This window comes from Dufourea novaeangliae, unplaced genomic scaffold (assembly GCF_001272555.1).
Source record: "Dufourea novaeangliae isolate 0120121106 unplaced genomic scaffold, ASM127255v1 scaffold133, whole genome shotgun sequence".
In the NCBI taxonomy this organism is placed as follows: domain Eukaryota; kingdom Metazoa; phylum Arthropoda; class Insecta; order Hymenoptera; family Halictidae; genus Dufourea; species Dufourea novaeangliae.
This window is the reverse complement of record NW_015374011.1, coordinates 1,190,450-1,216,718: the sequence shown is the minus strand read 5'-3', so window position 1 is coordinate 1,216,718 and position 26,269 is coordinate 1,190,450. Positions and strand designations below refer to the sequence as shown.

Sequence of the window (26,269 nt, the reverse complement as noted above, 5' to 3'; positions counted from 1 at the left end):
TCCATTAACGATGCATTTAGAATAAATTGTCTTGTAGTTAAGTGAAAAAATATATACTTTTCCGTTTCATGTTTCATGACTGTCATATTTATCCCTTAACGTTAAACTGAAGCATCGGATATTTTTATTCCCGTCGAATCATATAGATACATGCAATATGAATGGAATATATAACACTTCATTTGTGCTAATAATATTCATAATCAATTAAGTCTATTTAGTTATAATTAATTTAGTCATAATTCAAAAAAGTCTATTCATAATCTCGTCTGCGGTAGTAGCTTGGTAAGAGGGGTCATAGAACCCCCGGAGCATATGTAAGAGACCCGTTGTGGGTGAAAAAGTGGGGTCATAGAACCCCGAATATGCGAAATTAACCCCGTGTGTGTGAGATATTTGTATACATTTATTTATCATGTATACTTATATTGAGTATATCGTATATAGTTTATAGATGCGCTTATGTTTATATGTTTTATGTTTTACATTAAATATTTAAATAAATATATAAAGTATAGTATTGTACTTTATTCACTCTCAACGCAGAAACAACTTGTGTGTTGAGTATCAAGGTTAGGAAAATATAATTCGATACAAGTAGGTATCGATACTTTTGTTTCGATATCGAGTAAGTATCGATACCTTGGTGGTATCTATTCAACTCTAGGCGTAAGCCCTATCGTTTCCTCTCAGAAGTATCTATATAATCTATCACAAATACTTCACACTTCTGTATGATCTTTCCCTCGTTGTTCTTTGTCGAATGAAATTATGGTACGCAATAGTACGCATGTTTAGTCATCTGACGTTCGGTACGTTGCTAAGCAACATGCTCCCTTCGGTTGTCACATGGATGCGATACATTTAATCTCTCGTAATTTAAACGAACGTATTGTTACTGTCATTTAAAAGAGTGATTTCTTTTATTTGCCTATGGCAGCCGTTTCAATTGTTTTGTCGTTTATTAAAAATACAATAAGAAAAACTCTGATCGAGGCCACTGAATCATTTTTAATCGGAGTTACAGTTTAAGTTACATTAACCTAAAGTAACCTTATCTTCTTCTGGCTTTACTCCAATCATAATAGGGATAGGGCAGATTGTATTTTTTTTTTTACTCAGGCAGGATGCTTTGTGTTTTTACACTTAAGAGGAAAAAGTAGTTTCGTATTTATTGTACTGTTTCTGTAAAAAATAAATATACCTTGCTCCTTTGAACTATAACATCATGAGTAAATATAGAAGAAAGGAGTCTTCTAGTGAGGACACTGACAGTGAAGAGGAGAGACGTAAAAAAGATATCAAGGAAAGAGATGAATTTGCTACTAGACTTAAAGCAAAAGATGAAAGCAGAGTACGAAAGGTTGCTATGCCAGCTGGTTCAGGAGCAGGTATAAGGATCTTCTCTCATCGATAAAGACAAGTATATTACATTTAAGGATTTTAACTGCATATGTTTCTACAGCTGAAGCAGCCAAGCGACTTAAAATTATGGAAACAGATATGCGTGAGAAATTGGTACCAAAGCTGAGAGTAGAATCACGCAGAAAATATTTGGAGAAACGCAAGGATGATAAAGTAGCTGAATTGGAAGCTGATATTATCGATGATGAATACCTATTTGAAGAGGAAATGTAATTTTTCTTTGATACAATTTAAGATAGATTGTTATAATGATAATCAATGCTTATTTAATACAACATCAATGTAATCAGTTTGACAGATCAAGAAAAGAGAGAAAGGTTACACAAGAAGCAGTTACTTCAATTGGCAAAGGAACATGAGAAAGCCAGGGAACTTGAGAGAGTACAACGGTATCATATGCCCCTGGAAAAGGGAAAGGTTGAACCAGAACAAGATGTCCAGGAGAATGAACCACCACAATCTGAGCAAAGCAAGTGGGAATCAGATCAGATGTCCTCTGCTGTTTTTCGTTTTGGTGCCAAGGATAGAAAGGGTATGGAATTCATAAGCAGATACATTACAGATACTTCAACAACTAGCAGCCATAGCTTTAAATACTTTGAACTTTTAAAGCTCAACAGGATTACGATCTCCTTCTGGAGGACGAGGTGGAATTCGTCCAAGCTTTGCGAATGCCTGGCAGTATGAAGGACCGGAAACGCGAGGAAAGTCCGCCCCCACAAGTGAAGGCATTACAAACGATACAGGAGACCAAGAAGAGTCTTCCAATCTACCCCTTCAGAAACGACTTGATTCAAGCCATCAATGACCACCAAGTAGTTTTCTATAGTTATATCATGCAAACTAAAAAAACAAAACTGTAATTGTTATTAAAACATTGTACTTACAGGTGTTGATAATAGAGGGAGAAACGGGATCGGGTAAAACTACTCAGATCCCGCAGTATTTGTACGAAGCCGGTTTCGCGGAAGACAATAAAATCATAGGGTGTACTCAGCCGAGAAGAGTAGCTGCTATGTCCGTGGCGGCGAGAGTCGCTCACGAAATGGCTGTAAAATTGGGGAACGAAGTCGGTTACGCGATTCGTTTCGAAGATTGTACTTCCCACCGTACACGAATTAAATATATGACCGATGGGACGCTGCACAGGGAGTTTTTGAGTGAACCAGACTTGGCTTCTTACAGGTAAATTGAAATATGAAGACCCGTTTATGTATGTTACTCGAATATGTCTAGAAATGATAAAGCAATTCACAAAATATACACTTTCGTTTCAGCGTTATGATCATCGACGAAGCCCACGAACGTACTCTACACACGGATATATTATTTGGTTTGGTAAAAGATATTACAAGATTTCGTTCAGATTTGAAACTGTTGATATCGTCAGCCACCTTGGACGCGACGAAATTCAGCGAGTTCTTCGACGACGCGCCTATCTTCCGTATTCCAGGCCGACGTTTCCCTGTCGATATTTATTACACGAAAGCTCCGGAAGCCGATTACATTGACGCCTGTGTAGTTTCTATTCTTCAAATACATGCGACACAGCCCCATGGCGATATATTAGTATTCCTAACTGGTGCGTAATACGAGCAATTAATGCCACCAATGTAACAACTCCTCGTGATTTACTTAAATGTGGTTAGGTCAGGACGAAATCGAAACCTGCCAGGAAATGCTGCAAGAGAGAGTTAGACGACTGGGCTCGAAATTGGGGGAACTTCTAATTTTACCAGTGTACGCAAATCTTCCGAGCGATATGCAAGCGAAGATATTCCAGCCGACTCCTGCTGGTGCTAGGAAGGTATATATAAGAGGCACTTAAATGCCATTAATAAATTCGTTTGTCTCTCTTGGTTTTGACACACAGCTACTATTTTACAGGTTGTTCTGGCTACTAACATAGCCGAAACGTCTCTAACTATAGACAATATAGTATACGTGATAGATCCTGGCTTCGCCAAGCAAAACAACTTCAACTCTCGAACAGGCATGGAAAGCTTGATGGTGGTACCGATCAGTAAAGCGTCCGCCAATCAAAGAGCCGGCCGAGCCGGAAGAGTAGCTCCGGGAAAATGTTTCCGGTTGTATACAGCCTGGGCGTACCAACACGAGCTGGAGGACAATACTGTGCCTGAAATTCAGAGAATTAATCTAGGTATAGTGATTACCGATTAACGAATAAAAACGCGTGATGTACCGTCGTTTGGTCCTTATTGTACAAATACGCCAAAATGAATAATGCAATTTCAGGTAATGCCGTACTCACCTTGAAGGCGTTGGGTATAAATGATCTAGTTCACTTCGACTTTCTGGATCCACCGCCCCATGAAACCCTTGTTCTGGCGTTGGAGCAGCTGTATGCTTTGGGAGCATTGAATCATCGCGGGGAATTGACGAAAATGGGACGAAGGATGGCCGAGTTCCCGCTGGATCCTATGATGGCCAAAATGTTGTTGGCCAGCGAGCAATATCGTTGCTCGGAGGAAGTGGCCACCATAGCTGCCATGTTGTCGGTGAACGGTGCGATCTTTTATAGGCCCAAGGACAAAATTATACACGCAGATACGGCACGGAAGAACTTCCATGTGCCTGGTGGCGATCATCTCACCTTACTGAACGTCTACAATCAGTGGCAGCAAAGTGACTTCAGCACTCATTGGTGTTACGAAAACTTCATTCAACATAGGTCGATGAAGAGAGCCCGGGACGTCAGGGAGCAGTTAGTTGGATTGATGCAGAGGGTTGAAATGGAACTCGTCTCGGGTATCTCGGAGACTGTGAACATTCGAAAGGTAATATATTCAATGTCTTCCAAGAGTTGGTCTAACAGGGGTCAAGTACTGTCTCCTACTTTCTTGTCTATTTACAGGCTATTACCGCGGGATATTTTTACCACGTGGCCCGGTTGTCAAAAGGCGGCCATTACAAAACTGCGAAACACAATCAAACGGTGTCGATACATCCGAATAGTTCACTATTTCAAGAACTTCCACGTTGGCTGCTCTATCACGAGTTAGTGTTCACCACGAAAGAATTCATGCGGCAGGTAAAGTCTTTGCCAGAGAATCGTTTCGATGATTATCTTTTCTGTACAAGTCCCTAATTATGCTCGTGTAACTGTGTTCCAGGTGACGGAAATCGAAAGCAAATGGCTTCTGGAAGTCGCGCCGCATTATTACAAACCAAAAGAACTCGAGGATTCTACGAACAAGAAGATGCCGAAAGTCGCGGGAAGATCACGGCCCGACGGGACCAACTGAATGTATCAATTACGGAATTAATTGAAATTCTTGTAAGATTTTATCGAACTTGTATGAAATTAATTGTACAGATATCTGTGATTGTGCCGCGATCCTTTAGAAACACTATTTTTTAACGACGATTCGCCGTGTAAGATGATTGTATTTGTAAGCGTCGAACTGTATTTAGGAGATTTTTACGGTAAGATACGCCTTGTAGTAATAAACAATTGAAAAATACACTCACTTGTAATAAAGGAATTTATCGATAACATTGTCTTCTTCAACTTTCCCATATCTTTTTTCCGTATCCTGCACCTTGTCGGAACGGTAAGTCGCAGACTGGAAAAACTAAAACAAAAGAACGTAAAATATTTCCCTGTACTTCGTTGTCTCGTCTCCGAATCTTCAATATTTAATGTACCGTGGAAATAAAAGTATCAACCCCAAGGAACGACATCGGACCACCTTCCACATTAATAAATCCTTATATTCCGCCGTAAGAGACTGTCGCGAGACAGATTCATGAAAACGCAAATTTTATTATAGTCACGTCCGTAACACAGTATTAGAGTAATGATACGCTAGGCGCATACGAACGGTAGCGTAGCGTCTTCGGAAACTATTTTCGAACGGTATAGACCAGTGTTTTAGAAAATTTTATCCAGATCTCTTGTCCTGTGGTCCCATCGTAACAAACACGCAACATGACTATGATAGTTGATGAAAAATATCAAAGAGTGCTGTTCTCGAAAGGATTTCCGTAAAATACGATGGGGATAATATCTCTAGACGGTCCAAGAATGTTTTCAAATTTGTCTGAAATTGTATGAAATCGATCTGCAAAAAAAATTCTTTTTGAATCTGGACTGTGACACGTAGTTTTATAATAATTGAAATTCATTTGCTCGAATGAAAGATGACAGTTCTGCAACCGGCATTCTTTCTATTAACGATTTGCGGATGTTGGCGACCCTCTATGTGGACTATGAGATACAAAAGGGTGTTGTACACTTTGTACACGATCCTGGTGATCTCCTTTCTGCACACCTTTTGTATATCGCAATTTTTGAACGTGATACTGAACGTGGAAACGGCGGACGAGCTCAGCGATAGCGTCTACATGTTCATCGCGAATGTTCTGTCCTGTTTTAAGATAATCACGCTGTTGATGAATCATAATAATATCGAGATGTTGTGTAAAAAACTTAACAGGAAGCCTTGCAAGCCACGGAATCACGAAGAGGCGAAGATTCAGCGTAGCTTCGACAATAGAATCGGGTAAACGTACTTTATTAAAACTTCAACTGTCCGACTTCGATTTTAAGGCGGTTTTGTAAGATGATCGTATATGTATATATTCATAATGGTATACAATATATATGTGAAATATTAGGTATAGACACTCGATAATTCTAATGATATGAACAATTAAAGTTACGAACCTTCAAGATATAGTCTAAGTTATCGAAGTAGCATTAGCAGAGTAAAACAAAAATATTTCGGTGAACGGTAATCGATCCCAGGACCTGTGATTTACCAGCCAAACGACTTGTTTCATAGTACCTACTTCATAATACTACTATCTTAAAGGTACGTTACTTTAATTTTTTTATATCTTTAAAATCATGTTCCAACACCCCGTTAAAATCCAAGTCGGACAGTTGGAGCCTACCCTTGTCAGACATATTTCAAGTAACTTCTACTTTCGTTTTTGTAAAATTTCCGCTTGTGGGCATAAAGAAGATTAGTTATCCGAATTAATGAAAAGAAGCAAATAGAATACAAAGCATTCTCAGATTGTAGATTGTAGCCTCTAAGAAATCTCAGACAATTAAGTAACATTCATAGTGGACTTACAGATCTGTCACGATATATTACACAGCACTAGTGGAGACCACCGTTCTCTGCATGATTCTATCCTCCATATTCACCGACTTTCGGCACAAGAAACTTGCGTACAACGCCTGGTTGCCTTTCAATTATTCCTCGAGAAGATTGTATTACGTTGTATACGGCCATCAGATTATCGCTCTGATCGGAACGTCCCTTCTGAACGTCGCGTGCGACGTTGTAATCTGCGGTTTGTGCGTTCACTCGTGCAGCCAGGTCGAGATTTTGAAGCACCGACTGGAAGAGCTACCAATGCAAGTCAGACCACAGATCGGGGATATCGTTCATTTCCATAATTACCTCTATGGGTCAGTTTCCGTAGACATCTCAGATAGCACATGAGGTCTAACGACGCCTTTCAGACGGCTTAAAGACACCTTAGACGTAAAATGGACGTCTTCAAGGTGTCATGTGCTATCTGGGACTGGTTCCGATTGGAGAGAGGAAAAATCTTTTACGAATCAAAAACAGGGAAGCACGTTTTTTCTTTAAGCAGTATTTTCCTGAACGCAGATACGTCGACACTATACAGCAGAAGTTTCGCGTGATAATCGGTGTTCAGCTTGTGTCCAGTACACTGGTGGTGTGTTTCATTCTGTACGAATTATCGAATACACCGTTGATGACTGCTAAATACTTGCAGTTCCTTCTATACATGGCTTGTATGATGACGCAGATATTCTTTTACTGCTGGTACGGGAACGGTTTGAAGTTGAAGGTAGATATTTGTGCCAAAAGAGCGTTATTCTTTTTATATAGTTCCTATAGACAAGTAAAGATAGTGTGCTCGTCCAACGTGGAGAGCTGTCCTCAACATTAGAGAGAGAGTGCAATAGTGATCGGATCTTTTTCTATTTCTAATCATTAAAATGGTGAGGACAGTATTGGTGGTTTTTTAGATGTGTTAGAGAGAAAGAGATCTGACCACTATTGCGCTTCCTCTGTAATGTTGAGGACAGCTCTTCACGTTGGACGCGCAGTCTATCTCTATTTATAAGTTTATGATAGTTCCGTGGATATAATCAATGTAGCACTCACCATTTTCTACATTTTTTTCTTTTTTTTCATTCGTGATAATAGAGCGTACAAGTGGTGGACACGATATCCGAGATGGATTGGACGCGTCTCGATAATAGCACGAAGAAAAGCCTGATCATGATCATGAGAAGAGCCATGAATCCGATCGAGTTGAGCAGCACGTACGTGTTCACGATGGACCTGAACACTTTCGTGAGCGTCAGTGAACAATTCAAAGTAGAGAGATTTCTCGTTGAAATTAAATAATAAATTAATAATACTCAATTGGTTCTAGATCCTGAAGATGTCTTATTCGACGTACAACTTGCTACAAAGAAAGAAACAAATGTAGCGACGAGCAAGATCGATCGGTTGAAAATAATTTCAGTATAATTAGATTGGATAGATCGCAATGTATTCAGTATGCACGATAATAAATTCTTAGGGAATAGTTCTTAGATATTGTTTACAAGTGATTCATTTTACCGAAGGCTGTACTATCAACGATTTACAAAAATTCCAAGCGTTTCTTTTTTGTCATTCAACGTGTAGTAATTTTCTCTGATTACTTCTGTAACAAATAATAGAATGACTTTGATAATGACGTTATGATTTTACTTTACTACTACCATAGTTCACTTATTATAGTAACAGAATGAACATAAATCTTCTGACTATACTTACTGAGCACATCTAAACTTCACGAACTATATAAATTGTCGGCTTGATTTCTATTCTTGTAGATTACTTTTCCCAAATACGGATTTACAGAAGGATCCGTAGTCTGTATCTGCACGAGAGAATTTCGAACGATCGTAAACTACAGAAGAAAGAAACAATCGTTTATTCCGCGACAAAGTCATCGACGACACTCACGAATGTTATACCGGAAATGAACAAGGGACGATGGTGGTATCGCGTCACAGCCAACTTATGTCTCAAAAATTGATTCATATTGGTGTATCAACAGTCGAAAACATATTTTATTCCACTGTTCATACATATTCAAAGGAACATTTATCTACAACGTTCCCTTGCACCGTTAACTGTCACCGAACGATGTAAAGAAAACCGTTCTGAAATACCAAGGGGTTTGTTATGAATAAAAATATAATTCCAGAAGTCGTTGGATTGTATCGCGGGGAAATTACGGTAATAATACAGCCCGTGCATTGGAGGGGGATGTGGACGACAGGCATTCCATCGAGGGGGTTTATTGACGCTTGTTTCTACGTAAAGAATATCTATGGTCATGCTTTACATTTCGTCGAGTGGTTTTTTGGTATTTACTACTTGCAACGCTATCGAAGAAAAACCTAGCAATATTTTCTCCTCAGGGATGATTCATCGTTCTATAGTCACCCAGATTGTTTAGTTAGCATCTTGCAGACGATTCACCAAAGTTTCGACATTTTCAAGTAGCACAAGAACGGGATCTTGTTAACTTAAAACGTGAAATAGATCATCTATTATTCGCCTGAATTAAGACACCACTTCGAAGAATGCGTATTCTGAAGTTCACGTTTAGTGTTCTTACTGTGTGCGGTTGTTGGCGGCCAGAATCTTGGACCTCGCAATGCAAGAGGCTACTGTACACCGTGTACACTCTGATCGTATTGTTTCTGGTTTACTCGATCACGTTCTATCAGTTTATGGACATACTGGTTAACGTGGAAACGCAGAACGAGTTCGCCGACAATTTGTACATGTTTCTGGCTATGATGGTCTCCTGCCAGAAGATCTATGGTTTACTCGCGAGTCGCGGGAATATCGCTGGTCTGATGAACAGCTTCGACGAGAAACCGTTTTTGCCGGAGAACTTCGAGGAACTTGGAGTTCGAACGAAATACGACAAGAAAGCCCAGTAAGTTGCTCTTTAAATGTAAGTTTCGCCTTTTACGCTTAACCCTTGTGTAGGCAACCAGATACTCAGGTATTAAGGTACCTATTTCTAAATTTCCTTCCACATTTTTTTATGTTCTTGTTTAAAACAGTACTTGGTATATAATATTGCAAGGGAAAACTAACAGTTTTGGAAAAGTAAAATTATCTATGTTTATCTAATCTGTCAGAATAGAAGTATGTATTCCGATTCAATAGAAGTATTCCAATGCTCAATAACCGTGAATATTTTGATTGCCTACACAAGGATTAAGATGCAGAGAAGTGGAGTAATTTGTAAGTATACTGTATGATTCTGGGGAAAATAGGTCAACTTTTAGAATGTTGAAACTCTATCAATGATCTTACCACAGTTTAGAAGATTTCAAGCATACAGTAAATCATCGATCAATGCTCGATGGCTACCACAGAATTTCATCCATTTAAATTCTCTCTTTTTTCTGAAAAATCTGAAGTAAAATCGATCACAATTTCTCAAGTTTTCAACAACTCTACTGCAAAACTTTTGCACATAGGCTCGAATAATGAAACGATTTTCATCGATGCTAATCACTATGGTTTGAATTATCAATTCTTGATAAAAAAAACAAACATTAATTCTCATACTAATAATATACCATATCATAATACAGTAAATTCTCGATCAGTGTTCTAGCGCACCTCGGCACTGAATATTAAATATTTCATAAACTAATAACCATATGCGACTGAAACGAATATCATTGGCTTCGAACATTCATCGAGGATTTACTGTACTACCTCAAAGGCAACAGAAGCGATAGTCTTACGTGTTATATTACAATTTGAACTTCCAAAACATCTGTGGGAGCCATTGAATTTTCATCGATGATTCACTGTATTTTAAACATCGAAAAAATATGGTTTTGCAGTGTCAACGCGTTCCTCTACATGATCCTGCTGCTAGGAACGGTCTCTTGTATGTCAATGACAGTCTTCTTGACATCCGAAAAATGGCAGCTAGTGTTCCGGTTGTGGCTACCGTACAACTACACCACGATCCATTTGTACACTTTAACATACGTCCAGCAGAGTTTGGCGTTGTATCTTGGCGCGCTGTTGCATGTCGCCTGCGACAGTCTGATCTGCGGAATGTTAATCCACATAAACAGCCAGTGTGAGATTCTCGGTTGCCGTCTGAAAGCGCTAAAAAACGGCGAGTACGAGGCCGTGAAATCGTGCGTACGTTACCACAATCGAATGTACCGGTTGGTTCTGCACGGTGAACACTTTCTATGCATAGAATTATCGATCGTTTAATTATTAACGTAAACAACATTTTTTTGAATCATCGTTCGGATCAGGAATCGCTTGAATAAAAAAAAAACATAGGGTAAACCAACCAGTGAATGACTGAATTGTTAAATTTATGGATTTTCGAGATTAATACTTGACTGTATTTCGTTGTAACAACAAAACAGCTGTTGAAATTGCAATTAAATTTATTTTTCTTGAAATTTTTACAAAAATATTTTTATCGTAATTTTGAGAAAATTATTTATTAAGTGCAAAACGTGCAAAAGCCCAGTAAATGATTGCTAGATTTCTGAAATAATTTTAATAAGAATTGTACTTATTAATGTCTGCTTAATACGCTGAACTGAAAATGTGGAATATTAAAAGTGCAACTACACTCCATTCACAAACATTTTATAATGTTAAATTTATAATTTACATTTCGTTGCCTAATGGTCATTCACTGGTATGCAGTCAAGTACTGGTCGGTTTACCCCATCACAAGAATCACAAAAAAATATAATTGCAGATTCGCCCGAGCGTTGAACGATGAGTTCAAAATGATTATTTTCGTGCAATTCGCGGTGAGCCTTTTGGTGGTGTGCTTCAATCTCTACAGACTAACGCAAACCACGAATCCAGACGCGAAACTTTTGGAGATTCTACTGTACAGCTCTTGCATACTGACGCAGATATTCATTTACTGTTGGTATGGGAACGAGGTGAAGATGAAGGTTCGTAGCCACTGTCAGAAACGTTCGTGTACTGTGATCTATTCTGATATATTCTTCGATCTACCTACCAGAGTCTCGAAATTTCTGACACAGTGTACGATGTGAACTGGGCGATGCTCGACAATAACGAGAAGAGAATTCTCCTGATGATTATGAGACGGGCGACGGTGCCCATCGAGTTCACCAGTGTCCATATCGCGTCTTTGAAACTGGAATCCTTCGTGAGCGTCAGTATAAAAAAAATATGTAACTTTAATAACCTAATCGATTCTTCAGACCTTAATCACAAAATTGTCCTCCGTGAGAAACGTTATCGAATATTCTTGTGTTTTTTTTTTAGATACTCAAAGCATCTTATTCTGCATTTAATGTGCTCCAACGAGGTCAGAGATAAAAACTAACCTGGACAATGTTCGTCGTAGAAAAACAGCAGCTTCACTCTCGATTCGTCTAAAGGATCGTTGTACGAGTATGTCGAGAGATAAAGCGAGACTAGAAGTCGAAGTTTGTTAAAGATAAGTCGAGAAATCTATTACACCGTGTAATATACGTGACAGTCCACTTTACATTTAGAAAATTCTTAGATCGATGATACCGAACGTAACAAACACTTATCTCATACACGATCTTTCCCTTCATTTTTCGTCTTTCTGGTAAAATCATCGACAACGAGAATAAGCAACGGATAGAAGTACAGTGGTGTATAGATGATGATGTGCAAAGCTTGAGAATAAATATTTCTCGATCAACCGAGACCTCGATTCTTCCTCTCGTGTGTCTTTCGAATATGCTAACGAAACTGCAACCAGCGATTACGAAGAAAACCGAGGAAAATATATGCATCCACCCTTAAATATTTACGGTCCGTTTTGCATTTGGTTGCTCGTCCGACATTTATATTTCAGCGTATCTTTTTTTCTCCTCCCTATTGGGTTGCACAACGGGGGGACTCTGTACAGAGGAGACAAGAATAAAATGACGAATAACAAGAGCAGACGTTTAAACATAGTTGCGTATTTCGCGTTCACGATAATTACGGTAATGATACAGCTGGTCGGAAGGGGATGCTTCCGGAAGAAAGTCGTACGAGGTATACACGTCGATATTCTTATGGTCAACAGTACTACCTAAAACTCTGTCGAGCTATAGGGTCTCTAAAACGTCCTTAACTCCACTCGAAACGGATTATTTTTTTTTTATTGTTCGAGGGATGAATTAAAACGAAAATTTGACACCAGAATTCACGATCTGGTGAATGCATGAAAATCGAATTATAATGCGCACACTACGATACGTCTGCACCCTTCTCTCCGTGTGTGGCTGTCTGAGGCCATCTTCTTGGACCTCTCCGTCGAAAAGGATCTTATACCGTGTCTATACCGCCGTTGTCTGGCTACTGATACACACATTGGCGATCTCTCAAGTTCTGGACCTGATCGTTAACGTGGAAAACCAGGACGATTTTAGCGACAATTTCTACGTGACACTCGCGGCGCTTGGTATTTGTTTGAAAATGTGCAACGTCCTGATGAACCAGCGAAACATCGGGGATATGATCGACAGATTGGAAAAAGAGCCATTTTCTTCGGTGAATAAGGAGGAGGATGAAATTCGAACGCGATTCGACAAAGTGTCAAAGTGAGTCTCCTAGCAAAACCTCTCGTTTCACTTTTTCTAGAACAGTGTTTCTCAATCTTTTTTTTGAATCATGTCCCATCTGAACAAGATGGGACATGATTCCCTCTAACAAGTTTAAGGATCTATCAGACCTATCTTTAAAATAGATTAGATGGGTCGTTTTTTTTATAAATATTACGTGTTCTGTGAGCATGCGATGGAAGAGAAATCTGTAAGAATATAAACAGAGGAACTGAATCTAGCAGACTCCTGGAAATTCTCGTTAACGATAAATCTCGTGTTTGCAGCCGAAACACGCTCGCTTATACGATGATAATCAAGTTTTACGTACTCTCGATGTGCCTGATGTCCGTTTTCAATGACTTCAGATACAATAAGCTATTGTATCGGGCCTGGTTACCGTACGACTATTCCACGTCCTTTCGATTCACTGTCACCTACGTCCACCAGATCGTCGCTATCATTTATTGCGCGTTCATCACTGTCGCCTGCGACAGTTTGTTTAGCGGCGTACTGATCCATACGTATTGCCATTTCGAGATACTGGGGCATCGACTGAAATCAATCGCAAAAAATGACAGCGAATCAGCGAAACAATGTGTTTATCTTCACGATCACATATACAAGTTCGTGAAAGCTTCCTTATCTATTCCGTGATCGAACCCATTTTTTCAATTAGATATACTCGATTATATAGATGCTGATATACACCAAATCCTCGATGAGTGTTCGAAGGCTCTTCGACAAGAAAAGGTCCCCAGGTGTAACGTTGACTTTTTAATGAGGTTTAGCACAGTGATACTTGGAATTCTGAAGCCAATGATATTTGTTTCAGAAATTTATAACTATTAGTTTATGAAATATTTAATGTTCATTGTCGAGGAACCTTGGAACACTCATCGAGGATTTACTGTAATATATTCTTCCTGAAATCATTGCAGATATGCGACAATGTTGAACAAGCAGTTCAAGGTAATCATGTTCAGCCAGTCTCTGGTAAGCATTAACACCGTCTGCTTCAATCTGTATCAATTGACGCAACGGGATCTTGGCTCGAAGCTCTTCGAAGTAATACTCTACTCGTTTAATACGCTCATGCAAATATTTTACTACTGTTGGTATGGAAATGAAGTGAAACTGAAGGTTCAGTCTTACCGTAACGAGATCGTGTGATCGATCGATGATGTTTGGAAATTCACGCGTAACCCTTTTCGTTCGTAGAGTCTTGAAGTGCCAAAGATGATATTCGAATGTGACTGGGCGTGTTTCGATAACGATACAAGGATGACACTTTTGCTGATCATGAGACGCGCAACGATACCCGTTGAATTCTCGAGCATTCATGTGGTTTCCATGGATCTTGATACCTTCACGAAGGTCGGTAGATCATTTAAGAAGAACTCAAGGTATGGATTGTTCAACCCTTCAACGCCCAGACTTGTAAATTGTTATACCAAAATTATCATACTGATATATAAGTATATACAATATATACATATATATCATAGATATATATTATACTGATATATATCTTGTTATTTCAAAGTAAAAAATGTCGGTATTAAACCATTTTTTTAAATTTATGTTTGAAAGGAATACTTGAATTTCCCAAGCGATAACTATCAGTGGAATTACGGATGCTTGCTGACAAAAGTTAGATATTAACGAAAAAATCAGCGTTGCACCGGTGCAACACTTTGCGTTAAAGGGTTAAAGGATCATGGAGCACTGAGATTTCGAATATTTAATTTACCTCGAGATTTCGAATGTTCCATTTGCAATAGGTGCTCAAAATGTCTTACTCGGCCTACAATTTGCTCCAGTGAGGTAAACGGAACGAAAAGAATCTGGAGAACCGTTCAACACTGGAAAGCAAATTTTTCTTTCTTGGACTGAAGAAGAGAAAGAGGGTGATCTATTACTTGATAACTGTATCGAAGTGTGTAGACTACAATGCATGGTGTAGATAGCACTGAATATTTGCGAAAACAGTAAAGCTGTCTGTGAAAAAGAATAAATATTCCCTTTCACATAATTTCTTTCTATACTATTTCGTCCAAGTACTGTTCCTATCGACAAGAACAGAACCGATAGGGTACAGAGCCACACGTGACTTGTTTAAAATATGTATTACCCATTATTCAATATGACCGTCTATAGCATGCCGATCCTTCCTCGACAGTTTCATTATTAAAAATTGTCCCTCGATCCACTCCGTTTCCCGTGGATTCCAATTTTTTGTAGGATAGTGGTAGAAAACAATGTAGAGAAAAGGGAGGAAAAATTAGGTATACCAAGGAGATCGAAGTTTATTCCTGATAAGACAGTTGCACAATGCCCATGGTAATTACGATAATAATATAGGTTGTATACCATAAAGAAAACATGTCTCTATGAAACTGAGAGTATTTCAAATACTACGTGGTACTTCGAATCAACAGATGTTCGTGATCTCTACGAAAAGAGTAAGTCGATTGGAAATTACATCGAAAATCCTGAAACTTTTGTTTTATATCGTTTGAATTCGAAAAGAGACATTTCTTCATCGTCGAATGAATAAAAATCAGACGAACATTAGTCAAATTAACCATGCAAATGCTACAATGGACATCGGGGATTCTGCAATTCCTGGGTTGCCTTCGGCCACCCTCCTGGACGTCTTCATCCAAAAAGTTTTTATACAACATGTACACACTCTTTGTGTTCACTCTCATGCACAGTTTGCTGATCACCGTTCTTCTGGATATAGTATTTAACATCGAGAATCAAAGTGATTTCAGTGACAATGTGTACGCGACGATGTCCATAATGATTTCTTGTATGAAGATGTGCTGTTTCTTGGCAAGTCGACAGCACATCGTGGTTCTATTGGATACTCTGGAGAAAGAGCCTTTCTTGCCGGTGAATGCCGAAGAAATGAAAATCAAGAGGACATTCAACAGGACAAACGAGTAAGTTCGTTCTTTTTTTTACTCTAGTTAGATCAACTTTGTAATCTCAGGATTGTGTAGTACGGTAAATTCTCGATGAGTGCTCGAAGATTCCTCAGCAATGAACATTAACTATTTCATAAACTAATGATCCAGAATCCCAAGACCTATCACCGTGCTAAACCTCATTAAAAAGACAGCGTTACACGTAAACAACTCTCTTTGCCAGCGTCGAGTAGCCATCGAACACTCATTGATAATTTACTGTATTCTGAACTACCTTTCCTATGGAAAAATAGAAGCAGAAGGGATAATCGAAGATTCGACTGAAAAGTTTCTGTAGAAAAATAATAAATGCTATCATGATTGCAGGACGATTTCGAGATCGTACACAATCCTATTGGAATCATGTGTCACGTTGGTGTTCATCGCCTCGTTGTTCCGAGACGCGAAGAACCGAAAATTAACGTATCGTGCATGGATGCCATACGACTATTCGTCCCTGATTCTATACAGTGTCACTTTCTGTCATCAAGTTGTCAGTGTGGTAATGTGCTCGCTCGTTACCATTGGTTACGATACTCTGTTCAGTGGCTTGCTGTTCTGTATTAACTGTCAGTTGGACATTCTCGGGCATCGTTTGCAAAATCTGTCGAAAGATGAGAAGGATTCGGCGAAAAAATGCGCTCGTTACCATAACCGTATATACGAGTGGGTTTTTTTCAGTATATTAATAACGTTACTGTAATATTCTATCCATAGACCTAAAAAGAAATAAATATGCAGAATAATTTCTATAAAATATACATACAGGGTGTATAAAAAAAATGAGTATTACCATCTGATGATTACCTTGATCGTAATATACGAGTCAAATTTAGAGGTCATTTCAAAATCACCTCAAGGTCAATTGGATTTTTTAAATGGGAACCATCAGATGCTTCTTTTTAAACCCTAAAACCTTTATATGTATAGAACACTTCTCGATAAAATCTCATTTTTCCGAGTTAATCTGGGGTACTCATGTTTTTAGTACATCTTGTATGTCCTGTAACATATTAGGTCTACCGGAAAGGTCTGTTCGTTTTTGAATTAAAAAAAAGTAACATATTTTCAATACGTTTATTAATATTTACTGAACAATATAATGTGATGGTAATTTGTGGACTCTATAATAAATGTATTGAAAATGTATTATCTACTCTTAATTCAAAAACGGACAAAACTTTCCAGTAGACCTAATACAATTTCTTGGGAATTGATCGTAGATTTGCCGCGAATGTGAACAAAGGGTTCCAGACAGTGGTGTGCGTTCAGTTCCTAACGAGTTCGGTGATCATCTGCTTCAATCTGTACCGAATCACGCAGAAAGATCTACAATCGACGTTCTTCGAGACAGTGTTGTACTCATTTTGCATATTGATGCAGATATTTTATTACTGTTGGTACGGGAACGAAGTGAAACGGAAGGTTCATTCTCACAACAAGAAAATTCCATTCTTCCGTACGTTTGCCGTCTCACGTTGACTACTGTTTTAGAGTCTGGAGATTCCAAAGGTGATCATTGAAAGCAATTGGTCGGCTTTGGATGACAACGGTAAGAAGATTCTCCTAATGGTGATGCGACGAGCTATGTTTCCAATCGAATTTACAAGCATACACGTTCTCTCAGTGAATCTAGAATCCTTCATGACAGTCAGTATGACGACAAACAATTACTGAACAACCAATTCAAAGTTGTGAATGATATTTAAATATTTTTTTGTTATAGTTACTCAAGGGTTCGTATTCGGTGTACAACTTGCTTCAGCAAAGGGAATCGTCGAAGTTTTCGTAACGCGAAGCTATAATGTACACCTCGTGGCACAAAATGTGTAGAACAGAAAGCGTTATGAGCACTTGAGAAGAATACTTCTGTATGTAGGATACAATGATCGGTATGAGTTGCTACGTATTCGAGTTGGAAATCGCTAGTGTCGTGTAGTGACATACAGTAAATACTCGATGACTGTCCAAAGGTTCCTCGGCACTGAACATTAAATATTTCATACAGAAACATAATACCATAAACCTCACGAAAAAGCCAGCGTTACACCTGGGGACGTTTCCTTGTCAGTGCAGAGGAATTTTCGAACACTCATCGAGGATTTAGTGTATATGTACGATGTGAGCGGAGAAACGAAGGAATGACATCTCATAATATTTAAACAGATATTTTTGTTTTCCCATGAAGTCCGCTCGCATCGTTAACTACTTTTACTTTTTTCGGAAATGGTACAGATATATACTAAAGACATCTTACTGGGCATTTAGCATGCTCCAATAAAGAGAGAAACATTAGAAGAAAATTATAACTGCTTCTCGTTATAAGGTAAAAATTAGGGCGAACCTTCCTACTTTTAGATAATCGATAGTTTAAGCAAGGCACGATTGGCGATACCAAAGGCGGAATGTGTTGGTGTGTGAATAGTTTGATTTTGGTGCTAAACAATATCGTAACTTGCCTGTGACGTAGTGTATTCTACTGTCTACTACCGTACACGAAATAAAATAGTCGATGAACACAGACACTAACTGATATCTTCATAACTCTCCATTATATTACGTCCCTTTACTTTCCAAGGAATTCATCGTTAGCTTTGCTTTCACTTGTAAGATTCGCTTTCGTATAAAATGGAGATGAAAAACCACGGGAAAGACGGAAGTAAGACGAAATTTTGATCAGACTGCGTAAGTATTTATGAACAAATAATCGCACGAATTGTCTAGTCGTATTACCGGTAATTACCGTAATTATATAGCTGGTACGGGACTGGAAATAGCTAGAGAAGAAAAATAACTTCTTCGTGGGATTAGAAGGGATATCGATATTTTACGGTAGTCAGTAGTATCTGTAACTGTGTCGAGTGTATAACAAAAGAGTTTATCCCTATTCGTGTCCGTGGATATAAACCGATAAACAGAAAATAATCATTTTTTATACATGATCAGGAATAATCGTAAAAGTTACCTTGTGATCAGTGCGTCCAATATTGGAATCAAGAGTTTCGAAATCTAAAGAAACAAACTATCAATCTTCGAAAAAAAAAAAAAGAATCTCTGTAAATGTACATATTACGGCGGCTTAACACGTTTTGGATGTTATGCGGATGTTCTAGGCCAACATCCTGGACATCACCGACCAAAAAATTTCTCTACACCGTCTACACGATCTTCCTGTTACTGACGATACACAGTTTCCTGCTCACCCAGATTCTAGACCTAGTACTCGTGGTCGACAACCAGGACGATTTCGGTGATAATTTCTACGTGACGATGTCCATGCTCGTCACCTGCTGCAAATTAAATAGCATGCTAATAACACGCGAGAATATTCTTGGTCTGCTGAACACCCTTGAAGGGGAGCCATTTTTGCCGGTGAACGACGAGGAATTGGAAATTCGGACGAAATGCGACAGAATAACAGAGTGAGTTGCAATTTGTGATTTAACGAAAATATCAATATCGTCGGTCGAGTTCTTAATTGTTCTAACTCTAGTCTTCAAAGAAATTTAATTAATCAGTCTATGTGCATCTCATTGGTCCAAGGAATACAAATTTACCATACTATAAAGAAAATTCAATCTAGAAAACAACAAATATTTTTTCAACTCCTAATTCCGAAATTTTGAACGATTTCTGTTCTTAATGGTTGTACAGTGCTCCGTCGATTAATGTCAAGTACACTTCAGAACCTCGAAATTTGTTTTTGTCCGAAGTCGAGGACAATAAAATAAAGTATGCGCTTGACAGGTTCCACGGCCTTTCCTTCTCCAATGGTGGGGATGGCGCCCTGACAAAAATCGTGTAGAACCAGTCAGACAGTGATCGACGGATTACTGTATCTCCAAATACTAAGAACAAAGACACGGAGAACCACGTTAGTCCCACAACTGGGACAGTCCCTCTTTGGAAACAATCAAACCAGAGTAAAGAGAAGCTGAACAGAGGCTCGGCATCGGGCAAAAAACAAACTTATGAAGGTCTTGCCATGAATGATTCGAAGTGAACCCGAGTACGTCGCGCTCACCGAGACATTACTGTATTTTGTTTCGAATATAGAAACTCGGTTGTAGATGGAACGCGATGGCCTACTCGATCTCGTTACTATCCTGCGTGACATGGATGTTCCTGATGCCTGTGATCATGGAATACGAGAATCGAAAGTTAACGTTTCGCGTCTGGTTGCCGTTCGATTATACATCGGCCGGTGCGTACTGTCTCGCCTTCTCCCATCAACTTTTGGCCGCGATAATCTGCTGTGTCTCAGCCATCGCTTGCGACGGTCTGTTCAGCGGTCTTTTGGTTCACATTTACAGTCAGTTCGAGACACTCGGGAACCGGCTGCGAAATATTCACAGAGATGAAAACGATTCGGTGAAACAGTGTGTCCGTCATCATGACGAGATCTACAAGTTAGTTTCCCAGTTTTCCACCGGTAGAAACCACGTAACCGGGTTCCACGTAGTGTCGATTATTCGACGTTTAGATCGCACGTGACACAGAGTATATCTACACATCACACGAGTACTCTGGTTTTCAATGAAACCTTTCAATAGACTCCTTACACCCTCGAGTATACACGTAACAGGGTGGATAACGGAACGTGATTAGTTTAGATAATTGTACTGAACATTTTTTTGCACGCTCAATCATCGGTACAGGGACGTCACAAATATAACAAAACAGTCGTTTCTTACCGTTAACACGAGTGCATTGCAGCTGATGGACATCAATTCGAACATCTTTTCAATTAAGGTACATGATAGTTTCATAATGTGACTTTGGTTTAGGAAAAAAAAATTATTTGTTATGATTCTTGCCGAATTTGTCTTAGTATCCCCTGAAAGATGGGAGTAAAACAATTACTGGCTTATCTATAAAAAAAAAAACAGAAGGGGACCTTAAAAACTTTGGAAGAAAAGGATTGACAACAAATTTGATACAGCATCTTAAAGCTCTCTTTGAATCATATTATAGTTTGAAAAAATTTCGATCGAACAACTAACAGTAGAGTAATCTAAGCTAATTACGTTTCATGGTCCACCCTGTACATAGTTTTCGCGATGAAACAGTCTGTTTTTCCCTGAAATTGTTACAGATTCGCTGGCATGGTGAATCAACAGTTCGAAGGTATAATGCTCATACAGTTTTTGACGAGCACCGCGGCGATGTGCTTCGATCTTTATCGACTGACACAGAAGGATTTCGACTTGCGCGTTGTGGATGTCTTGCTGTTCATGTTTTGCACGCTCATACAGATATTTTACTACTGTTGGTACGGGAACGAGGTCAAGCTGAAGGTTTATTTTTCTCAGAAAATTCATTCTACTTTCGACAGAACCGTGGACTCTCTGTTTCATAGCATTTTGCTTTACAGAGTCTCGAGGTACCTGGTATGGTATTCGAAAGTGATTGGTTGTCTCTGAGCAACAGGTCGAAAAAGTCACTGCTGATGATCATGGGACGAGCAAGCGTGCCCATAGAGTTCACCAGCATCTACTTTCTTTCTATGGACCTCGAGTCTTTTAAGGCGGTTGGTACATTTTTGTCTTGAAATTCTTAGAGAGATTTCGTATTTTACAGCGGACATTACACGGTCAATTAATCCTCGAATGGTAAGGTGGGTATTAACGTCGTACATGGTAAAGTGGGGTTGGATATGACCCGAGCACTTTTTTGCTATGTTCACAGAGGTCAAAAACAAAGTTATTATATTAAACTTGAATTTTTTATATTTATATTATAAAGGCTAATAATTGAAATATATAACATATAATAAGTATTAAGTGTTTGATCAAACATGTCTCTCAACTATAGTTGCTGAAAATTTCGTACTCGGCGTTCAATTTGCTTCAACAAACCCGATAACAAATAGAAGAAACCTGGATGATCTCTTCTGTTTAGATAAGAAAATTTATTCTAGTGTTTTAGAAGCTATAGATACAAGAATGGAAATGGACAAGAACAAAGAATCACTTGTTAAGGGCTACCTTAATGTACAATGTACGTATGTAGAGAGTAAAATAATTGCTCTAAGTGTACTATTAACTTTCTTGTGTACAAGCCATACCTTCGATACAATTTCCCATTTCTACTGTCGTCTTCCTCGCAAAATTCATCTCACAGACATTTACGCGAAAATGACTGAAGAATCGAAAACAGACTGCATCAAATATCTTTGAAATCTTCACTGATATCAAAAGACAGAAGAAGGTTAACTTTTAAAAGGTTCGTATTCCGTGTACAATTTCCTTCAGCAAAAGGAATCGTCGAACTTTTTGTAACGCGAAGTATACCTTGTGGCACAAAATGCGAGATACACAATGCGTTATGAGCACTTGAGAAGAATACTTCTGTATGTAGGATACAATAAACAATATGAGTTGCGACGTATTCGAGTTTGAAATCGCCAATGTCGTAGTATATTAAAAAATAACTTGTTCGTAATGTAATGATTTCAAATCCCTTTCGTCCAGCGTAGTGTAGTGACATACAGTAAATTCTCGATGAGTGTCCGAAGGTTCCACGGCACTGGACATTAAATATTTCGCACAGAAACATAATATCATAAACCTCACGAAAAAGCCAGCGTTACACCCTGGGATCTTTGCTTGCCAGTGCCGAGGAGTCTTCGACACTCATCGAGGCTTTAGTGTACAATATGTACGATGTGAGCAGAGAGACGAAGGAATGACCTCTCATAATATTTAAACAGATACTTTTGTTCCACCATGAGGTTCGCTCTCATCGTCAAGTAATTCTACTTGTTTCCGAAATGATACAGATATTTACTAAAGACAGCTTACTGGACATTCAGCATGCTCCAATAAAGCGAGAAACAGAAGAAAATTGTAACTACATCTCGTTATAAGGTAAAAATTAGGTCGATCCTTCCTACTTTTAGATAATCGATAGTTTAAGCAAGGAACGATTGACGATACCAAAAGCGGAATATGTTGGTGTGTGAATAGCTTGATTTTTGTGCTAAACAATATCGTAACTTGCCTGTGACGTAGTGTATCTCACTGCTACTATCGTACACGAAATGAAATAGTCGATGAATACAGACACTAACTGATATCTTCATAATTCTCCATTATATTACGTCCCTTTACTTTCCAAGGAATTCATCGTTACCTTCCTTTCACTTGTAAGATTCGCTTTCGTATAAACTGGAGATGAAAAACAAGGGAAACGACGGAACTAAAACGAAATTATGATCAGACTGCGTAAGTATTTATGAACAGATAATCGCACGAATCGTCTAGTCGTATTATCGGTAGTTACCGTAATTACATAGCCGGTACGGGACAGGAGACAGCTAGAGAGGAATAATACCTTTTTCATGAGAGTAGAAGAGATATCGATATTCTACTGTAGTCAGTAGTAACTGTAACTGTGTCGAGTGTAGAACCAAAGAGTTTATACTTATTCATGTCCGTAGATATGAACCGATAAACAGAAAATAATAATATTTCATATACGTTAATAAATAATCGTAAAAGTTACCTCGTCATCAGTGAGTCCACCACGGAAATCAAGAGCTTCAAAATCTAAAGGAACAAACTATCAATCTTCGAAAAAAAGAACCTATGCAGATGTACATATTACGGCGACTTAACACGCTTCGGTCATTATGCGGATGTTCACGGCCAACATCCTGGACATCACCGACCAAGAAGTTTCTCTACACAGTCTACACTATTGTCGTGTTACTGACGATACACAGTTTACTGCTCATCCAGATCCTAGACCTAGTACTCGTGGTCGACAACCAGGACGATTTCGGTGATAATTTCTACGTGACGCTGACCGTTCTCACCACATGCATCAAATGGAATAGCATGTTAATGACACGCGAGAATATTCTTGGTCTGATGAACACCCTTCAAGGGGAGCCATTTTCGACGGTGAACGACGAGGAATTGGAAATTCGGACGAAATTCGACAGAATAGCAGAGTGAGTCGTAATCTGTGATTTTTTGTTTCGAATATAGAAACTCCCGATAAATGTTTGCAGATGGAACGCGATGGCCTACACGATCACCTTAGTATCCTGCGTGACATGGATGTTCGTGATGTCGCTGATCATGGAATACGAGAATCGAAAGTTAACGTTTCGCGTCTGGTTGCCGTTCGATTATACATCGGCCGGTGCGTACTGTCTCGCCTTCTCCCATCAACTTTTGGCCTCGATGATATGCTGTGTCTCAATCGTCGCTTGCAACGGTCTGTTCAGCGGTCTTTTGGTTCACATTTACAGTCAGTTCGAGACACTACGGAACCGTCTGCGAAATATTCACAGAGATGAAAACGATTCGGTGAAACAGTGTGCTCGTCATCATAACGAGATCTACAAGTTGGTTTCCCAGTTTTCTACCGGTAGAAACCACGTAACCGAGTTCCACGTAGTGTCGATTATTCGACGTTTAGATCGCACGTGACACTGAGTATATCTACACATCACACGAGTACTCTGGTTTTCAATGAAACCTTTCAATAGACTCCTTACACCCTCGAGTATACACGTAACAGGGTGGATAACGGAACGTGATTAGTTTAGATAATTGTACTGAACATTTTTTTGCACGCTCAATCATCGGTACAGGGACGTCACAAATATAACAAAACAGTCGTTTCTTACCGTTAACACGAGTGCATTGCAGCTGATGGACATCAATTCGAACATCTTTTCAATTAAGGTACATGATAGTTTCATAATGTGACTTTGGTTTAGGAAAAAAAAATTATTTGTTATGATTCTTGCCGAATTTGTCTTAGTATCCCCTGAAAGATGGGCGTAACAAAATTACAGGCTTATTTATAAAAAAAACTGAACGGGACCTTGAAAACTGGAAGAAAAGGATTGATGACAAATTTGATATAGAATCTTGAAGCTCTGTTTGAATCATATTATAGCTAGAAAAAATTTCGATCGAATAGCTAACAATAGATTACTCTAAGCTAATCACGTTTCATGGTCCACCCTGTACACGACCTTCGCGATGAAACAGTCTGTTCTTCCCTGAAATCGTTACAGATTCGCAGCCTTGGTGAACCAACAGTTCGAAGGTATAATGCTCGTACAGTTTGTCACGAGCACCGCGACTTTGTGCTTCGATCTTTATCGACTGAACCGGATGAATCTCGACTTGAACATCGTGGACGTGTTGATGTACACGGCTTGCACGCTCTTGCAGATATTTTACTACAGTTGGTACGGGAACGAGGTTAAGCTGAAGGTCTATTTTTCTCATAAAATTTATTCTACTTTCGACAGAACCTTGGACTCTCTGTTTCCATAACATTTTCCTTTACAGAGTCTCGAAGTGCCTGGCATTGTATTTGAAAGTGATTGGATGTTTCTGAGCAACAGCTCGAAAAAGTCATTACTGATTATCATGCAACGAGCAAGCGTGCCCATAGAGTTCACCTGTGTCCACTTACTGTCTATGAACCTCGACTCTTTCAAGGCGGTTGGTATATTTTTCTTTTGGAACTTCTTAGAGAGATTTCGTACTCTACAGTGTACTTTACCAATTAACTCTCGAATGGTAAGGTGCGTTTTAAGGTCGTACATGGTAAGGTGGGGTTGAACCTGCCCCGAGCACTTTTTTGCAATGTTCAGAGATGTAAAAAACAAAGTTATTATCTTAAACTTGAATTTTTTTTATTTATATTATAAAGGCTAATAATTGAAATATATAACATACAATAAGTATTGAATGTTTACTGAATAATAAAAAATATTTTAAGACGAGAATAATAATACAAAATAGAGTGGGGACAGGAAAAAAGAATTGTAATTTCGGTTGGATACGACCTGGACCTTACCATTAGAGGGTTAATTAGTATTCAATAACACACCAACAGGATTATTTTGTGTGTAAGATCCGCCGAAGTCTCTCTAGGTCACTCTAGAACTGATTTGTTAACTAGCAAATAAACTGATTGAACGTCCCTCTTAACTATAGTTGCTGAAAACTTCATACTCGGCGTTCAATTTGCTTCAACAAACCCGATAACAAAAAGAGGAAACCTGGATGATCTTTTCTGTTTAGATAAGAATATTAATTCCAGTGCTTTAGAAGATATAGATACAAACATGGAAATGGACAACAAAGAATGACTCGTTAAGGGCTACCTTAATGTACAATGAACGTATGTAGAGAGTAAAATAATTGGTCTA

At 38.8% G+C, this 26,269-nt stretch overlaps 4 protein-coding genes across 4 annotated transcripts; all 4 read left to right on the top strand.

Moving 5' to 3' along the window:
* Positions 1 to 1,201: 1,201 nt before the first annotated feature.
* LOC107188556 (putative pre-mRNA-splicing factor ATP-dependent RNA helicase DHX16) lies at positions 1,202 to 4,691 on the top strand. The gene is made up of 11 exons (XM_015576860.1): positions 1,202 to 1,391; positions 1,466 to 1,634; positions 1,716 to 1,957; positions 2,038 to 2,240; positions 2,315 to 2,610; positions 2,703 to 3,007; positions 3,075 to 3,232; positions 3,313 to 3,586; positions 3,682 to 4,223; positions 4,301 to 4,477; positions 4,560 to 4,691. Exons 1-11 carry the CDS (start codon positions 1,229 to 1,231, stop codon positions 4,689 to 4,691), a joined length of 2,661 nt encoding a protein of 886 aa, XP_015432346.1. The 5' UTR covers positions 1,202 to 1,228.
* An 898-nt stretch (positions 4,692 to 5,589) lies between these two features.
* Positions 5,590 to 7,932, top strand: LOC107188516. The gene is made up of 5 exons (XM_015576818.1): positions 5,590 to 5,951; positions 6,533 to 6,871; positions 7,077 to 7,281; positions 7,644 to 7,799; positions 7,876 to 7,932. Exons 1-5 carry the CDS (start codon positions 5,590 to 5,592, stop codon positions 7,930 to 7,932), a joined length of 1,119 nt encoding a protein of 372 aa, XP_015432304.1.
* Positions 7,933 to 21,246: 13,314 nt separating this feature from the next.
* Positions 21,247 to 21,948, top strand: LOC107188540 (odorant receptor 4-like). The gene is made up of 3 exons (XM_015576842.1): positions 21,247 to 21,380; positions 21,458 to 21,613; positions 21,898 to 21,948. The coding sequence occupies exons 1-3, from the start codon at positions 21,249 to 21,251 to the stop codon at positions 21,946 to 21,948; spliced, it is 339 nt and encodes a 112-aa protein (XP_015432328.1). The 5' UTR covers positions 21,247 to 21,248.
* A 3,272-nt stretch (positions 21,949 to 25,220) lies between these two features.
* On the top strand, positions 25,221 to 26,105 carry LOC107188515 (odorant receptor 49b-like). Its single transcript, XM_015576817.1, has 3 exons — positions 25,221 to 25,322; positions 25,401 to 25,556; positions 26,055 to 26,105. The coding sequence occupies exons 1-3, from the start codon at positions 25,221 to 25,223 to the stop codon at positions 26,103 to 26,105; spliced, it is 309 nt and encodes a 102-aa protein (XP_015432303.1).
* The last annotated feature ends 164 nt before the right edge of the window (positions 26,106 to 26,269 follow it).

Excerpts from the sequence above, each read along its gene's own strand:
- LOC107188556 (XM_015576860.1), top strand. The coding sequence starts at position 1,229 with ATGAGTAAATATAGAAGAAAGGAGTCTTCTAGTGAGGACACTGACAGT. Across the intron at positions 1,958-2,037 it reads TGGTGCCAAGGATAGAAAGG|CTCAACAGGATTACGATCTC; the intron begins GTATGGAATTCA and ends GAACTTTTAAAG. Across the intron at positions 3,008-3,074 it reads TATATTAGTATTCCTAACTG|GTCAGGACGAAATCGAAACC; the intron begins GTGCGTAATACG and ends AAATGTGGTTAG.
- LOC107188516 (XM_015576818.1), top strand. The coding sequence starts at position 5,590 with ATGACAGTTCTGCAACCGGCATTCTTTCTATTAACGATTTGCGGATGT. Across the intron at positions 6,872-7,076 it reads TTCCATAATTACCTCTATGG|ATACGTCGACACTATACAGC; the intron begins GTCAGTTTCCGT and ends TCCTGAACGCAG. Across the intron at positions 7,800-7,875 it reads ACCTGAACACTTTCGTGAGC|ATCCTGAAGATGTCTTATTC; the intron begins GTCAGTGAACAA and ends AATTGGTTCTAG.
- LOC107188540 (XM_015576842.1), top strand. The coding sequence starts at position 21,249 with ATGTGCTTCGATCTTTATCGACTGACACAGAAGGATTTCGACTTGCGC. Across the intron at positions 21,381-21,457 it reads GGAACGAGGTCAAGCTGAAG|AGTCTCGAGGTACCTGGTAT; the intron begins GTTTATTTTTCT and ends TTTGCTTTACAG. Across the intron at positions 21,614-21,897 it reads ACCTCGAGTCTTTTAAGGCG|TTGCTGAAAATTTCGTACTC; the intron begins GTTGGTACATTT and ends TCTCAACTATAG.
- LOC107188515 (XM_015576817.1), top strand. The coding sequence starts at position 25,221 with ATGAATCTCGACTTGAACATCGTGGACGTGTTGATGTACACGGCTTGC. Across the intron at positions 25,323-25,400 it reads GGAACGAGGTTAAGCTGAAG|AGTCTCGAAGTGCCTGGCAT; the intron begins GTCTATTTTTCT and ends TTTCCTTTACAG. Across the intron at positions 25,557-26,054 it reads ACCTCGACTCTTTCAAGGCG|TTGCTGAAAACTTCATACTC; the intron begins GTTGGTATATTT and ends TCTTAACTATAG.